Source organism: Geosmithia morbida (assembly GCF_012550715.1).
Source record: "Geosmithia morbida isolate 1262 chromosome Unknown scaffold_0, whole genome shotgun sequence".
In the NCBI taxonomy this organism is placed as follows: domain Eukaryota; kingdom Fungi; phylum Ascomycota; class Sordariomycetes; order Hypocreales; family Bionectriaceae; genus Geosmithia; species Geosmithia morbida.
The window spans coordinates 1732084-1748510 of record NW_023336187.1 but is presented as its reverse complement, the minus strand read 5'-3'; the positions used below and the strand labels follow the sequence as shown (position 1 = coordinate 1748510).

Below are 16427 nucleotides of genomic sequence, written 5' to 3'. Positions count from 1 at the left end.
ATACGTCCCCCCTCACCCGATACCCCTGCCCAAGTACTGACGCCTCGACTTCGCCCCCTCATCATTCTTCCTTGGCTCGCTTCGTTTTGGACAGTTTCTCGGGTCGATGCCAGCGACCATGGGCGAGTTGTTGTATATGGTCTCTTTTGGAGACGGCGTAGTGTCCGAGCAGTAGCAGATCCTAACGCGGCATGACTTTGGCCGTGTGAAACTCGGGAAGTATGTCTTTCTTCGTTCGTATAAAGGCAGGCTGTGAAAGGTCGAGGAGTGTCAGTCCATGTTTGCTCTGGAGCATTGCCCCACGTCTGTCTTACCTGGAAGCCGGAGATTGTTTATTGGAGTGTTTGCTTCAGATCACATTGCCCTAACAGCTCGCATCTTTCAGTACGATGCGGGATACACACCAAATGACTGGACGGTTCTATCAAGCTAAATAGAGGAAGTTCATGTCAGTAATATACGTCGCACGGGTTGTCGAGCATAGCTAGTGCATTTGCCGTGGACTCGGCGTGAGAATTGGTGGCAGGCATTAGTTAATATGGAGGAGAGTTTAAGTTGTGTGATCTTGATCCGGTTGGGAAGAGCGTCAAGTGTAATATTGTTCAGGTGAAGATTGTTGATGGATTCACCAGCACCTACCTCATACCTTTATAATATACATACACGGTATAGCTGAATTTCTATTCAGCTATACGGTACTTCTGACGCTTATATAGAAACAGAAGTAGAGGAGGGAAAGAAACTTCTCGTATGTTAGGAGGAAAGAGCGTCCTGCTCATGTTCATGCTGTCAGAAGTAGCAATCTCCATTATGCTTCCTGTTAGCGGCCACACACGATGACCCGTAAGCGTGAATATAGCGGTCTCTGCCTACTGAAATCCTTAGGATTGATGAGTCTGTATCTGATTGCTTTTTTTCCGAAAGGAAAGAAATCTATCTATAAAGCTATTCATAGACGTGTGTGGTAGCAGCCTCTAGCTGCTTAGTTATATAATCTTGAGGTGCCGCACTATACCATGGGGTGTGCCGGGTAAGAGGATATATATTCTGAGTGAGTGGTCGGTAGAGTCGGTATCTAATCAGCACGTGATTCGATTTAGCGGAGCGTCGCAGAACGCGTCACTGGGTGCACAAACACGGACCCCCCACACACAATGCAGGGCGCGTTTTTCCTTGTTTACACAAGGTGGCTCTGGCTGGCACAACAACAGATATCAACATTGGAAGTTGGGCCTACCCTTTATCGGTCCAACGTACTTCTTCCTCTTTCTTTCCATCTTGCGTCCAAACTCGCTCGCCAGTTTGTGTCTACTCTTCAGTGTGGCACACCTTGTATACCGCCGTTTGTTTTCGCGATTCTGCGCGCCGGTCTCCCCTATTGCCCAACTGGGCAGCCCTCCTGGCTTATCGCCAACTCCATGTTCGATCGTCACTCGTTTGAGTCCCCTGTTTACGACTAGACGACTGTCGACCAGTTACCCAAAATATCGCTCGGTCAAGCCCTCCAAGATGAGTGACGACAATGACCTAAGCATGGGCGACGAGTCCGACGTCTATGTCCCCGAGACTGTCAGTGCATCCCTATCCCTTGGTGACGGAGGCCTGAGAAGATACAGCCGCGCGTGTCTTTGCGCATCGTGGGGAGCAGAACTGCTCTGACATCGCCTTGTGCGCGATCACCATCGAAATACCACAAACTCACAAACTCACCGCAAGAGGCAAAAAAACAAAGGAAGAAGCCTGTGCTAACATCATCTTGGATCATAGAAGAAACCAAAGGCCCGCCCGAAAAAGGCGGCCGCTAGCAAGCCGGCCAAGAAGATGGTCCAGTCCACGCTGAAGGCCAAGGCCCCCCTCAAGAAGCGCACCGCCGAAGACGACAGCCAAGATCTCGACGACGAGGCCTCTGGCTTCTCGAATACGCCTCCGAGCTCGAAGAAGCAGAAGGTGGACCCTCCGCCCAAGAAGGCCAACGGCGTACCCCTGGCCGAGGTTGAGAATGATAGCCTGGTCCTCGAGGAGATGCCCAAGGCGCCGTCCAATACGAAGTCAGCCACCGACACCTATCAGAAGTTGACACAGCTGCAGCACATCATCAAGCGTCCCGATACGTATATCGGATCCGTCGAGAGGACAGAGCAACAGATGTGGACCTTCAACAAGGAGACGCAGCTCATGGAGTACAAGAACGTCGCCTTTGTTCCCGGTTTCTACAAGATCTTTGACGAGATTCTTGTCAACGCTGCCGATAACAAGCAGCGTAATGCCTCCATGACGCACATGAAAGTCACCATCGACAAGGAGTCAGGTGAAATCAGCGTCGAGAACAACGGGAAGGGAATTCCGATCGTCATGCACGAAAAGGAAAAAATCTACATTCCCGAGCTTATTTTCGGTCATTTGCTTGCTGGTTCCAACTTTGACGACGAGGAGCAGAAGACTGTCGGTGGTCGCAACGGTTTCGGTGCCAAGCTCTGCAACGTCTTCAGTACTGAATTCACTCTTGAGTGCCAGGACTCAGAGAACGGGAAGAGGTACAAGCAGACCTGGACCGACAACATGCAAAAGATGGGCAAGGCCAAGGTCACGTCAAACAAGACGGCAGACTTTGTCAGGGTCACCTTCAAGCCCGACTATAACCGATTTGGTATGCCTGATGGCATCGACGCCGACCTCGAGAGCCTCCTCTACCGACGAGTCTACGACATGGCCGGAACCGTCCGCGGCGTCAAGGTCTACCTCAACGGTGAGCAGATCAAGGTCAACAACTTCAAAGCATACTGCAACCTGTACGCCAAAGCCATCGCAAAGGAGAGGACCGATGAGGAGGGCGGCGCCCCGACGTGCTCTGTTGAGATGGAGGATGACAAGGGGCACCCGCGATGGGAAGTCGGCTTTACCGTTTCGGATGGTACTTTCCAGCAGGTTTCCTTTGTCAACTCGATTGCCACCACTTCGGGAGGCACCCATGTCAACTACATTGCCGACCAGATGACAGCAGCGCTGCTCAAGGCCCTGAACAAGAGGCGCAAGGGCCACAGCTTGAAGCAGACCCATCTTCGCAACCACATCTTTGTCTTTGTCAACTGCCTCATCACCAACCCGTCCTTCAACTCACAGACCAAGGAGCAAATGACGACCAAGCCCAGCCAGTTTGGTAGTAAGTGCACCCTGAGTGAGAAGTTCCTCGCAAAGATTGGCAAGTCTGATGCCCTCGAGAACATCATGGACTTTGCCGAGAAGAAGGCCGACAAGATGATGGCCAAGAGCGATGGCAGCAAGCGATCCCGTGTCAGCAACGCCAAGCTTGTCGAGGCCAACTTGGCTGGTACGAGGCGCGGTCATGAGTGTACTCTGATCTTGACCGAAGGCGACTCCGCCAAGGGTCTGGCCGTGTCTGGACGTGCCATCCTAGATCCTGACCGCATCGGTGTCTTCCCTTTGCGAGGAAAGCTCCTCAACGTCCGCGATGCCTCGCTGGATCAGATCACGAAGAACCAGGAAATCCAAAACATCAAGCAATTCCTGGGCCTGAAGCACAAGCAGACGTACACGGACACGAGGAACCTGCGCTACGGCCATCTCATGGTCATGGCTGATCAGGATCACGATGGAAGTCACATCAAGGGTCTCCTCATCAACTTCCTCCAAGTGCAGTTCCCCTCGCTGCTACAGATACCCGATTTCTTCCGGGAATTCACCACGCCCATCGTCAAGGTGTGGCAGGGTTCGGATCCGAAGAAGCCCCAGAAGCTCAAGTCCTTCTTCACCCAACCAGAGTACGAGGAGTGGAAGGCAGAGCATTCGAACGAGCTCACACGATGGCAGAGCAGGTACTACAAGGGTCTAGGAACCAGTACCAACGAGGACGCACAGGTGTACTTTACACACCTCGACGACCACCTGAAGGAGTTTGATGTCATGAAGCCTGAGGAGGCTGACATGTTTGAACTGGCTTTTTCCAAGAAGAAGGCTGACGCTCGTAAAGAGTGGCTCGGAAACTTCATCCCAGGAACCTATCTGGACCACTCCACCAAGTCCATCACCTACAATGACTTTGTCAACAAGGAACTTATCCTCTTCAGCATGGCTGACAACATGCGATCCATCCCTTCCGTTATCGACGGTCTCAAGCCTGGACAGCGCAAGGTCATATTCGCTTGCTTCAAGCGAAACCTGGTCAAGGACAAGAAGGTGGTCGAGTTGGCCGGTTACATCTCCGAACATACAGCCTACCACCACGGCGAGCAGTCACTTCAGCAGACCATCATTGGCCTGGCACAGAACTTTGTGGGGTCCAACAACGTCAACTGCCTCGAGCCCAGCGGCAACTTTGGCTCTCGTCTTGCCGGAGGTTCCGACGCCGCCAGCCCCCGTTACATCTTCACTCGTCTGTCTCCCTTTGCGCGCAAGATCTTCAGCCCCCTAGACGAGCCTAGTCTTACCTACCAGTACGAGGAAGGCAAGCGCATTGAGCCCAATGTGTACGCGCCCATCTTGCCGATGGTGCTCGTCAATGGTGCCGATGGTATCGGTACAGGTTGGAGTACCAGCATCCCCAACTATCACCCAATAGACATCATCGCCAATCTGAGGCGCCGAATGGGTCGCGACGAGGCTTCCGAAACCACCGAAGAGCAACCCTTCTCGACCATGATGCCGTGGTTCCGCGGTTGGAAGGGTGCACCTGAGGCGGCTGGCCCAGACCGGTACAAATTCAACGGAATTGCCTACCAGAATGACCAGAACGCCAACGAGTTTGTTGTCACGGAGCTTCCCATCCGCGTTTGGACCGACGACTTCAAGGCAAGACTCGAGAAGGTCATCAGCGGCGCCGATGGCCCGTCCTGGATCAAGGATTACAAGGAGTTCAACGACCACAAGACTGTTCATTTCGAGATCCAGGTCGACGAGAAGCACGTCCCCAAGATTCTTGAGGAGGGCATCCTGGAGCGCTTCAAGCTCCAGAAGCAGGTGGCCACGTCCAACCTGGTCGCCTTTGACACCAACGGCCAGATTCGCAAGTACGACAAGGTTGAGGATATTCTCGAAGAGTACTATGCTTACCGCCTCGACATGTACTCAGAGCGCAAGGTAAGTCGCTACGCTTGCTAGCTGAACAGGGCGAAGACGCGGGCTGGGTGCTAACACTGTTCTGTCTAGAAATATTGGCTGGGTGTTTACCACTCCGAGTACCGAAAGCTCTCAAACCAGGCTCGTTTCATCGAAGAGATCATCGACGGCGACCTTGTCGTTGGCAAGAAGAAGAAGGACGTCCTCGTCAAAGAGCTCCGCGAGCGCGATTACGAGGCTTTTCCTCGTAGCGGCGAGACCGGCAAGAAGTCTACCGAGGACGAGATCAACCGGGAAGAAGACGAAGGAGACGACGACGCAGACAAGACTGGTAGCGCGGGTGACTTTGACTATCTCCTCTCGGTAAGTTGAGAGTCGCTTGATGCTATACCTTGCTACCTAGACCAGGGAGCTGACATACTTGATAGATGCCCATCTACTCGCTGACCCTTGAGCGCCTTGAGAAGCTCAGGCAGCAAATTGGCAACAAGAAGGCTGAGCACGAGGACCTGCTCGCCCTCTCGGAAAAGGACCTCTGGTGCCGCGATCTCGACGAGTTTGTCGACGAGTGGGAGAAGCAGATGAAGCTTGATGCAGAGATCGAGACCAACATCCGCCGCATGGGTCGCCGGGCGTCCAAGAAGATAGGGGCGGGCCGTTCGCGCAAAGCCAAGGACGACGATGACTACGCGCCCGAGAAGAAGCCGCGGGCCAGGGCCAAGGCTGCTCCCAAGGCGGCAGCTGCCCCCGTCAAGGTCGAGACCAAGAGTGCCCAGAGATTTGCCGAAATGTTCAGCTCCGCTGCCAGCAAGGACCCCAAGCCCAAGGCCGAGCCGACCGACGATGACCCCTTCTCAGACGATGATTTTGCAACGCTGGGCAGGGGCAAGTCGGCGTCACAACCGGTGGAACCGCCGGCGCCCTCGCGTAACAAGCGGGCGGCAGCCTCCAAGGCCAAGACCCTGTTCGAAGTCGACAGCGATAGCGACGCGGACGATAAGGAGCAGGTGATGGACGATATTGACGACCTGGTCAAGGGCATCGACAAGCCGGCCTCGGGTGAGGCAAGCGGCAGGCTCAGCCTCCACGCCATGAGCCGACCCTCGGAGCCTAGCTCCGCCGGCCGGCCGAGGTCCAAGTCCAAGCCGTCGAGGCCGATAGACGTAGACACGGACAGCCCCGACGAGACCAATTACGAGCTGCTGGCCAAGTCTTCCCCCCAGAGGGTCCCCTCCACCAAGGGAGACGACCTGGGAGTCTTCTCGTCGGAGGAAGAGCCCCGTCCGGCCGTTTCTGCCAAGGCCAAGGGCAGGGCCGCAGCCACGGCGGCACCTGCTAAGAAGGTTGTCGCAGCTCGGCCCCGCGTGACGGCTGCATCCAAGGCTAAGGCGGCCCCCGCAGTCAAGAAGTCAGTCCTGTCGCCTGCGGCCAAGGCGTACGCCACTAAGAAGGCTTCTGCTTCCAAGAAGTCGGCCGCGGATTTCGCCATCAGTGACGACGATGATGACGACGACGAACTGATGGAGAAGCCTGCCGAGCCGGAATCTCCGCCCCCTAAGCCGGCGACGCGCACTCGTCCTGGACGTGCGGCGGCGGCGAGGAGGCCCGTTATCGTAGACGAAGACTCGATGAGTGATGAGGAGAGCGAGGATCCATTTGAGATGGACGACGATGATGACTAGATGTCTAGCTGGGGATGACGGGTGTCTTGCTGTCTGTCTGTGTTACTATTTTATATCCTTGTTTCTTGTTCGAATGGCCTGCCAGACGCGAGAGCTTTTGAAATGATTATTGCGATGAGAGTTCCTCATTACTGTTCTCTCCCCTTCCAATAAGACTTGCCGTGTAGTGCAAGCAACAGTAGCAGCATCACAATACTAGATGCTTACAGACGAGTTTCCGGAGGCTCATACCGGGTAACCTGATCTGGCTTTGTGGTGGTGCAGAAATGTGGGGGAAGGACCCTTGGATATTTTACCCCGCCACGAAGCACGAGTTTAAGGTGACAATGCCATGAAAAGAAGGAGGCTGTTGTTCACAAGAGCCAAGGTTATTCGCAATCGTGTCTGTCGCGTTCAGTTCCGGGGAGTGGAGCTGTCGAGGAGTTCTAGTAGTATCTGTACCAAGTCAACTGGTGAAAAGGCAAGGAGAGTATTGGTGGTTTGCCAGTGCTTACCTATGTAACTAAGATGTATCCATCCGCTTCTACGTAGCTGCAGCACAATTCTCGCTCCTCCATATCCAAGCAGCACGCACACAAACCGAGTTCACTCCTACTAAGATATAAGCATCCGCACGAGCGAGATACGATTCCGGGCAAACAGACTAGAGGCAGACGAAAATACCGACGATGGACGAACCGCAGTCCCTCCGGGCGCTATTCGAAGCAGCCGAAGTACAGCGTCAGGCAATCGAAACATCAACAGAGAGCAGCACGTCGGCATCGTACGTGAGCCGGCTCGAGTCAGTAATAGCGCTGTATACCAAGATGCTGGAGCAGATGTCGGCGGCGTCGCTCTTCTCGCCCAACGAGGGCGTGGAGGACATTGCGACGTCGGAGCTCCCGTTCCTCCTGACGTCGTTCCACCTGGCAGAGCTGGTGCAGCGGCTGCCGTCGCCGTCGCCGCCGGAGCGGCTACCGGTCCTGCGGCGGTCGCGCCTGGCGTACGACTCGTTCCTCAACCTGGTCGACGCGTACGGGCTCATCGGGCCGCCCTACGACAAGATGCTGGAACGGTACAGGGACGACGCGGACGCCTTCTCCGTGGTGCCGGCCGGGTCGGGAGCGGCGGCGCGCCGCGACGGCAAGATCGCCGGGTTCAAGGCGGAGAAGCAGCTCAGGGACAGGCTGGAGGTGCTGCGGCGCAACCCGCGCTACGTCGACACGGGGGACGAGGAGCTCGTGCGCCAGCTGCACCTCACCAACGTCACGTTCCGCGTTCACACCACCTTCGACGCCATAGACTCGCTGAACCGAGAGCTCGACATGCTCAGGAACATGCCCGCCACCGCGCCGCCGCCGCCCGAACACGGCCGGCAGGAGACGGAGCTGTCACGGGAGGACGCCGACCTGCTGCGTCTCGACCAGCCGCTCCGCCAGCGCATAGGCAACCCCGGCCCGCTCCTCTCCAAGCAGGGCAAACCACTCCAGCCCTTCACCCTGCTAGGGTCCAACTCGCGCGCCGAGATGAGCCGTGGCGTCTTCCGCCCCGGCCACAACCTCCCCACCATGTCCATCGACGAGTACCTCGATGAGGAGAAGCGGAGGGGTAACATCCTCCAGGGAGGGGTGGAGCCGCGCACCGTCATCGACGAGGACGACGTCGACGCTGCCGACCGTGAGACGTACAAGGCTAGGGAATGGGATGAGTTCAAGGATCATAACCCCAAGGGGGCCGGTAACACTATGAACATGGGGTGATCTCTTTCTCCTTCATTGCACGCGTTTCTGACTATTGGTATCCTGTCTTTCCATTTTTAAAAATAAAATGTAACTTGGGGACCGTCATGGGCAACCGACGTGGAGGAGCTTGGTAGCAACACAAACAAAGTAACATAAAGAAGAAAAATACATATTCTCTCCTATATGTGAGAAACAAATGCACGAGCGGTAAAACACATTGATCCCTGATATGTATTTGCATAATAACCCTTTTTTGTGTTCCCCCCCTTCCTTTTCCGCCTACTCCGTATATTATTAAAAAGCCTGATTCTCTCTCCCTTGATGAAACGCCATTTTAAATGCCCAAGAACGCCCAGATGACTTCTCCCACCTGTAAAATGAGCACCCCCCCTATTCACTGCCTTTGGTCACACTTTCCTTGTTTGATTCACTATCGTCATCCGTCCATTGCGACGACGTCGATGTAGCCTTGGCTTTGCCCTTGATATCCTTGGTCTCTCTGATACTCTTCCGACTGCTCGCCGGCCGCTTTGTCTCTGGCCCGGCCGGGATCTTACGTGGCGTCGACTCACCGGCATTGGCCTTGGCCTTTCGTGGCGGCGGCGGCGGCGGCTGCAGCTTCGGCGGCGGTAGTGCGGACCCGCTTCCACCGCCGGCGCCGGGATGGTCGTCGGATGAGTTCCAGCGCGACGTCGGCCGCGAGGAGCGCTCCTTCATCTCGCGCATCTCGCGCATCATGTCGCCGAAGCTCTCCTCGAGAGTCTTCATGCGCGCCAGGACGAGCCTGCCCATCCTGTCGCGGTCGGCCGCGTCCACCCTGCCCGCCCCGCGCCTATGATTGTCCTTCATCATGGCCATGGCCATCTGCGTCTGGAAGCTGCCGGCAAGGGGACCGTTGTGGTCGTCGTGCGCGCCGCCCAGGCGCAGGCTCGTGTTGTCTGACAGCATGCCAAGGTCTACCGACGAGGCGGAGCGCCTGGCGCTCTTGGGCCGCTTCAGCGACTCGATGCTTCGTAGGGCGGTGCGGGACACGCCGCCGCCGCCGACCTCGGGGATCGCTCGTGGGCCGACGGAAACGGCGCCTGTGAGGCGTGCGCCCGCTGCTGCTGCGGCGACGTTGTCTCCCGTGCGGCGGGGCGAGGCGCGCCGTCCGGGGGTTTTGTCGCCAGGGCGTCGGGGCGACGTGCGCCGTCCGGGAGTCTTGTCGCCGGGACGACGGGGTGAGCTGCGCCGTCCGGGAGTCTTCTCGCCTGAGCCGCGGCCGCTGGGACGGCTGCCACCATTGGGTGGCGGGGGGGCGACGGCCTTGCCGGGCGACGGGGGCGACGAACTCGGGCGGCTACTGCGCTTGCTGCTCTGGCTCATGTTCTTGGGGTTGTAAAGGATCGTGTTGGTCGACAGGGTGCGGTAGTGCATGCCCTGTCGCTTGACAGGCATGGGCCGCGGTGTCGTCGGCATCGCCCGGCTTGCGTCGCTGGGCGAGGACGAGTGCTTGCCTACTCGTGTCGTCATAGGTGTCGTGAAGTAGTCTTCATCTTCTTCATCATCACTCTCCTCGTCGTCTTCCTCGTGGAGCTCTGCAGCTGCCGCCGGTCTACCTCTGCCCGCGTTTGTGGCATTATCGTCCTCGTCCTCCTCTTCGTCGTTGGTAACGAGCTCGTCGTCTCCATCGGCATCTGTCTGGTCTGGCGCAATGTCCTCCTCGAGACCCTTGAGCACCATTGACCTCTTCTTAGGAGACGAAAGCCCGCCGACGTTGGACATGAGGTCTGCGGGATCGCTGGCTGCCGACCGCACATCCGACACGTGCCGCAGGTTGGACGGCCGGTCCCATGCCACGCTGAGCCTGCGCGGCCAGCCGGGGGTGCGACTGTCCAGGGTTGGCCAGTTGGCGCCCGAACCCGCGTCCGACTCGTGCTGGTCCATCCAGTTGCGGATGGCCGTCTGCGCATTGTGCCTCTCGTTGCGTCTCTGCGTTTGGAACGTGGCAGGTCCCGGCATGCGCCTGAACACCTCTTCTAGGGCGCGGTCCTTGTGGAAGCCGGCGACGGACTCCTCGCCCCCACGGATGTTGGGACTGAACATGACACTGCGGTGGGTAGGGTCGGTGAAGCGCAACGTCCGCTCCCAGCCGTGGCCCGGGTTGTCGACTAGATCCGTCGGCTCGAACATGCTCGGGGCCAACCACAACCTCTCATAGGCGTAGATGCCGAAGAGCACCGGGAAATGCGTGATTTTGATAATGGTGCGGTTGAGAAGCACAAACTGGCTGAGGGGCATAAAGTACCGTAGTGGCATGAGCAGCCAGGCGAAGATGTTGCTCGGGGCAATGTAGGAGAAGAGTGCGTCATTCTTGACCATGGAAATCGTGTTGATGGCAAATAGGAATCTGCGAAAGGAGAAATGTCAGCTTCTGTCTTTTCCTTCACGCCCTCGTACTTGTAGTTGTTGGCAAGAGAGTGTGTCACTTACTGATGCTCCTCGTTCGCGTTCAGTGCGATGGCCATGAATGAGTTTGTCAGGACGGTAATGAGAATGGTACTACGCTACAGGTCAGCAGTGCAACCGACAGGACAAGTTGCAGGGGCAAACCACTTACACGATCAGGAAGTGACAGATGAAGAGGAATAGGACCAGGAGAGCCCTGCCCAGCCAATTGTATGCTGGCCACGCATCCCATGCCGCGGGCGTAAAGCCCATGAGCAGCTGAAAGATCTGGTAGGCAATGTCCGCTCCACCCGTGGTGTTGCTGTTAGAATAGGTGAAGAAGACGTAGAAGCCGCTGCACATGATGAGCACGAGGGTGAAGACGGCGACGAGGTCGACGACCATGAGGCGGAAGGCGATGAGCAGCTGCGAAAAGTACTGGTAGTGGTCGAGGATGCTAAAGATGCGTGGCAGGAGGAGGATGGCGTTGGCGGCCAAGACGTCGTAGGCCATGTCGTTCCAATGGTGCGGGTCGACCATGAAGACGCCGTAGACGCGCATGCAGTAGTATGCGATGAGTAGCACGAGGATGCCCAGGTCGAACAGGTTCCACACGCTCATGATGTACAGCGCGAAGCCCTGCTCGTTGAAGCCGACCAGCTCGTCGAGCATGAAGCCCGCGCTCCAGAACCAAAAGGTCAGCTCTAGTCCGGTGATCTGTGTGGACCGCCTGGTCAGCACAGCCAGGAACAGGCCGATGAGTATGGCCAGCGACAGCGTCGACAGGAACGACCTGTACCGCGGCACGCGCAGGCGTGACAGCTTGAACATGGACGCCTGCTTGGGGTCGTAGAGCATCACGGTGCGCCTCCCCGCGGGCACGTCGGCCAGTGCCGAGGCGGACGAGCCCTTTCTCGCCGAGGCCCCGCCGAGAAGAGGCGTGCGTGCATCAGGCTTGATGGAGCCGCTGCTGCTGCCGCCGCCGGGGTTCCCACTGGTACCGGATTCGTTCCTGGCCGGTTTACGGTGCAGGCTGTCGGCGGCCGAGTAGAATGTAATGGCGCCGTTCCAGATGGCCTCCAACTGCTGGACGACGACGGGGTGGGCGAGGAAGTGCTTTGCCGAAGCGCGGATGGCCACCTCGAGAGTCGAAGTGCGGGATCCCGAGAGGGCGGCGGCGGCGGCAGCTTTGGAAGTGCGGCCGGTGCCGCCGGCGCCGGCGCCGCCGTTGCTCGTGTTGTTGGTGAGCGACGAGTTGCCCGCGCCCGCGGTGGCCGCCGCTGCTGTGACCGTGGCAGCCGTGACGCCCGGGAGGCCCTCGAGCGGGTAGAAGTCGTAGGCCAGAGCGTCTATCAGCTCGCGCAGGGAGTACTCCTTGAGCATCTTGAGGGCGAGCAGTTCGCAGACCTTGGCGCGCGTGTTGCTGATGCCCGCATTGGCGGCGTATCGTTGCCCCTCCTTGGAGAACTGCAGGCAATTGGCCAGAAGGGCGTACAAGGTGCCACGTGAGAAGTGCTGGGTGCGGATCTGACGCTGCATGGGCTTCACTAGGAACTGGGAGATCTGGGGGGACCGGAGCTGCTCCCATGTCAGAGTCGTCTCGGTGCGTGCGCAGACGATAATTCGGATGGCGTGGGTGACGCGGTATATGGGGATGGAGTCTGCAATGGCACGACGATGCGGTTAGCATTGCATTGCATTGCATTGAAGCGAAGCACACACGTATATCCCATATGCGTGTGGGTATAGAGCTGACCTAGGTGGGATGTAGAGAAGAGTGGTAGAATGGGCAGTTTGCTTCGTCGGTCGTGCTGCTCTTGGTGACCACGGCCCTGGTCATCGTCCTCATTGTCACCATCATCGTCGTCGTTGTTGTCGTTGTCATTGTCGTTGTCGCGGTCTTGGGCCCTCCCGCGAAACCTGGTAAAGGGTCGTCTAAAGTGGCGGTTGGCCTCCTCGTCATCGTCGTCGTCATCATCATCGTCGTCTTTGTCGGCTTCGGTTGTGAAATCGGCCGTAGCATGCCTCCTAGGGCTGCCGTATAGTTGATCGCGTAGCGCACGTCTGGGAGATTGCTGGGGACGCATCAACGAGGAGAACATGGTGGGCTCGATACGATGATACCCTCCTCTATCGACCGGATAGGGAACAGGGATTGGCTCGACGGCGTCTTTCGCACGCTCTCTCTCTCTCTCAAGGGGCCATGGGCAAGATATTTAGTCTGATGAATTCCGTGCCCTTTCTCATAAACCCGCGACGATATGAACGAATTGTTCCCCGTGTCGTGGGTCGGGGGAGGGGTGTTGGGATGGAGACCTGGAGGGCGTGGGAAATACGCAGTAATAAATCCTGTGGGCCTCTTCTTCCTTCTTTGGTTCCTCTGGCTCGCAACCACCACAAGGAACGCCGCACTAAACAAAGCTGCTAATAAAGCATTTGTACGTATACTGATACGACGTAGCTTTTCTCGCTTCGGCAGTGGAACAGGAAACAGGACCGGACCGGGGGGGTCGATCAGAGAGGTGATAGACGTTTGAATGACTATGTCTCGCTGCATTTTGACTCCTTGTTTCCATGTCGACCAAGAATGTAGATCGGTACGCCATCGTGATCCTCTCCTCCCTCCCTCCCTCCCTCCCTCTCTCTCTCTTGCGCATGGGCAACGGTCATGGCCCGTGTCTCACTTCTCCACGGTTTGTGCACAAACTGACTAAGGCACTTTCATATTATTGTATTACTCGTTGAACAGAGCACGACCTTTCAAACGCGAATCTGTTCTCCCACACCAACCATCCTGTAGACCTTTAGCTTTTCTGCTCTCGTGGATAACCCATCCCCTGGGAGACCTCGATTTTGAGGGCGGCGGCGTCAAGTAGCTGCTTGGTCGGGGTATTATGCTGTCCACGATCGAGGGACGATACCTATCACGGCCTCGGCGAAAAGATGGCAGCCCGGCCATACATCACCTAGAGGCTAGTACTACGGAGTACAGACTACAGATTACTCCGCGCGTGGTCATGATGATATCTATCTGCGGGTGAAAAAAAGCGACCGCATGACACCTCCTCTGGACGCTTGTGGCCTGCAAGTCGCGCTTTGTGGTGTGGAACACGGCATGCCAGATCTCGACCACTTGCCAAGCGTCATTGGCTCCATGGCTCTATCGTGAACTGTGGACCGTGGGTACTCGAACCTGGTGCGTCGTACGCCTAGGGCCTAGAGCCTACGAGTACTTTGATTACTCGTAGAGGCCCTGTCGAATTCGCCGTGGCTGATTGATGGTCGCTCTCCCTCATGTGCCCATTGGCGACATCCAAGGATGGCTGCGAACTGTGCATGCGATGCACCCTGAGAGGACTAGAGGGCCCAACTAGCGTTGCATACATCGAGAGATCCTTGCCTTTGTCCAATGGGGCAGGAGGCCGGGGGGGGGAGGGGGGGGAGCGCGCGACGGATGGGTGTCTCTGGTCTGCAATCGTCAAAGAAGGTTGTCTGCTCTGGGTCATTCGAAGGATGTGATGTATTGCGGTAATACTGGTGATAATACTACGGCCGGTCGCTTGTTCTGATGAATGCTGATGAGTCGACATGCACATCATGCATGACTCGTAATAATCCGGTTGCTGCATGCCACCAGTCAGCATCAGCACTCTGTCTGCCCACGTTGGATCAGGAATCGAGAGCGGGCTGGGAGGGGAGTTTTGTTTCTTGCGCAAGCAGCTTGCCGCTTGTCTACCTCAGTACGGGTCTGAGTAGTGAGCTGCATTACCGGTCCTGAGCTCCATGAGGATCATGATGAAACGGAACGTGCAAGTGATAATTGTGGAGATGAAAGGTCGGTGGAGTGAGTATAGGGGGGTATTATGCTATGGCCCATGGCTGCGTGTGCGTGTGCATCAACGAAAGGATGGAGGATGGACAGCTTCGTGCGTCATGCCATACGCACGTTACGCAGTGCGAAGTAGAGCAACCTGTACAGATTACAGACTAGAGCACCAGTAGTAATACAAGCAGCAGAACCGGCATCCTGTGGGTGTGAAGAGTTGATCCCACGCTATGCCGTTTGCATCACCAAGTACCGAGCCATTCTTCGCTCAGATGCGTGGTGAGACTTGAGAGGGATGAAAGACTCGGTACGTATATGCACATGACAATCGCACTTGGGAACCGGCCATGGCGTAGTGTGGCTGGAGGTTGGTTGGTAATAGCTTGCGCCACAAATTGCAGGCTGATGCTCCTCGGGGACTTGGATACTCAGACTGAAAGGCAGTCGATAAGGGAGGGAAAAACCACTGAACAGGGCGGGTATTGATATACGCGTCGAATATCAAGAATACTAGATACAGGTATACGGGATATCTTGGAGGCTATTATCGAGTATTGCTGTATGGAGCGACGGGGTGTTGAATAGCAGGCAGTACTGGAGACTTCGTGTGCTGTAGCCTGTAGCCTCGACTGTTTGTTGTTTATGCTCTGACGCGCATTCTCATGCGTACGAAATGTGGGCTTCCTGTCTATGATGGTCCATTGCCACCGTGTCGACGCTCTCTACGCGTAATTTACTCGTACATAGGTATTACGTCTCGACTCCTGGTACCTGTACAGGGCCTCCGTGCGAGTCGTTTGGGGGGGCTGTAATAGACTATAGAAGCCTACGGATGTACAGATTACAGCGCGTCCTCTGACGACCAGACCAGTGGGGATTCTGGAGATAGAGGGAGGGAGGGGGAGAGGGAACTTCGAAGGCACCGGAGAGAGAGAGAGAGAGCCTTCAGCCTACGAGTACCTGTAGGCAAAGGAGGTCGAGGCGCTAGAGTGCTAGGACAGTCGCACACGGCCGACTGTGGGGATGCCACATTCAGGGGAGCGAATAGGCTCTCCCACGGTAGCAACGGCCCCCCCGGCGCCCCTTGAAATTGAAAGATTGTCAGTCGTACACGCCCCTCATGCCTCCCCCCGAAAAAGTCGCGTTGATCCCGTACACTTCTCCGTCGAGACTGGTTAATGACAGGAATAATTACGGAGTAGATAAATTCATCATTACCCGTACACTCTCGTCGTAAATGAACATGTGAGTAGCGGTAGCGAGTGGAGGGGGATCGTTATTACTGTTACCTGCAGTACTAATAATGTACGAGCACATTATTGCTATTGCATCGGACATCCTATCCCGTTCCACAGACCACCATACTCTGTCTCTCTGTTGCCTTGCCCTTGGCATCGGCTGCCCTTCAACTCTTTTGACCGCGTACAGACTTCCAATAGTCCACCCAGCATACCCGGACTACTAGCACCGGTATTGCTTCGTTAGCGGCTCTCTCGTCAAACTTGTCAGACACACCAAAGATCTGGCCCGACTCCTACGTTTCAGATCCCCCTCTATGCCCTTGGGATCTCATCGATTGACCACCACCCTCACGCACTTTGGCCTTGCTGTTTCCTGCTCATCGAACTCTGGCACGTGTGGCATGGGCCATAATTGAATCACTGACACCACTACATACCGCCGCTTTACCCCCCCCCC

The 16427-nt window shown here is 56.5% G+C and overlaps 3 protein-coding genes across 3 annotated transcripts; 2 read left to right on the top strand and 1 right to left on the bottom strand.

The window, feature by feature from the left end:
- Positions 1–1509: 1509 nt before the first annotated feature.
- Positions 1510–6755, top strand: GMORB2_0530 (DNA topoisomerase II; the record flags this gene model as incomplete). Its single annotated transcript, XM_035462515.1, has 4 exons — positions 1510–1569; positions 1768–5094; positions 5164–5436; positions 5502–6755. 4 exons carry the CDS (start codon positions 1510–1512, stop codon positions 6753–6755), a joined length of 4914 nt encoding a protein of 1637 aa, XP_035325445.1.
- A 668-nt stretch (positions 6756–7423) lies between these two features.
- GMORB2_0529 (uncharacterized protein) lies at positions 7424–8494 on the top strand (the record flags this gene model as incomplete). The annotated part of the gene is made up of 1 exon (XM_035462514.1): positions 7424–8494. One exon carries the CDS (start codon positions 7424–7426, stop codon positions 8492–8494), a length of 1071 nt encoding a protein of 356 aa, XP_035325444.1.
- A 372-nt stretch (positions 8495–8866) lies between these two features.
- On the bottom strand, positions 8867–13005 carry GMORB2_0528 (Integral membrane channel protein; the record flags this gene model as incomplete). Its single annotated transcript, XM_035462513.1, has 4 exons — positions 8867–10865; positions 10949–11017; positions 11076–12564; positions 12660–13005. 4 exons carry the CDS (start codon positions 13003–13005, stop codon positions 8867–8869), a joined length of 3903 nt encoding a protein of 1300 aa, XP_035325443.1.
- Positions 13006–16427: the final 3422 nt, after the last annotated feature.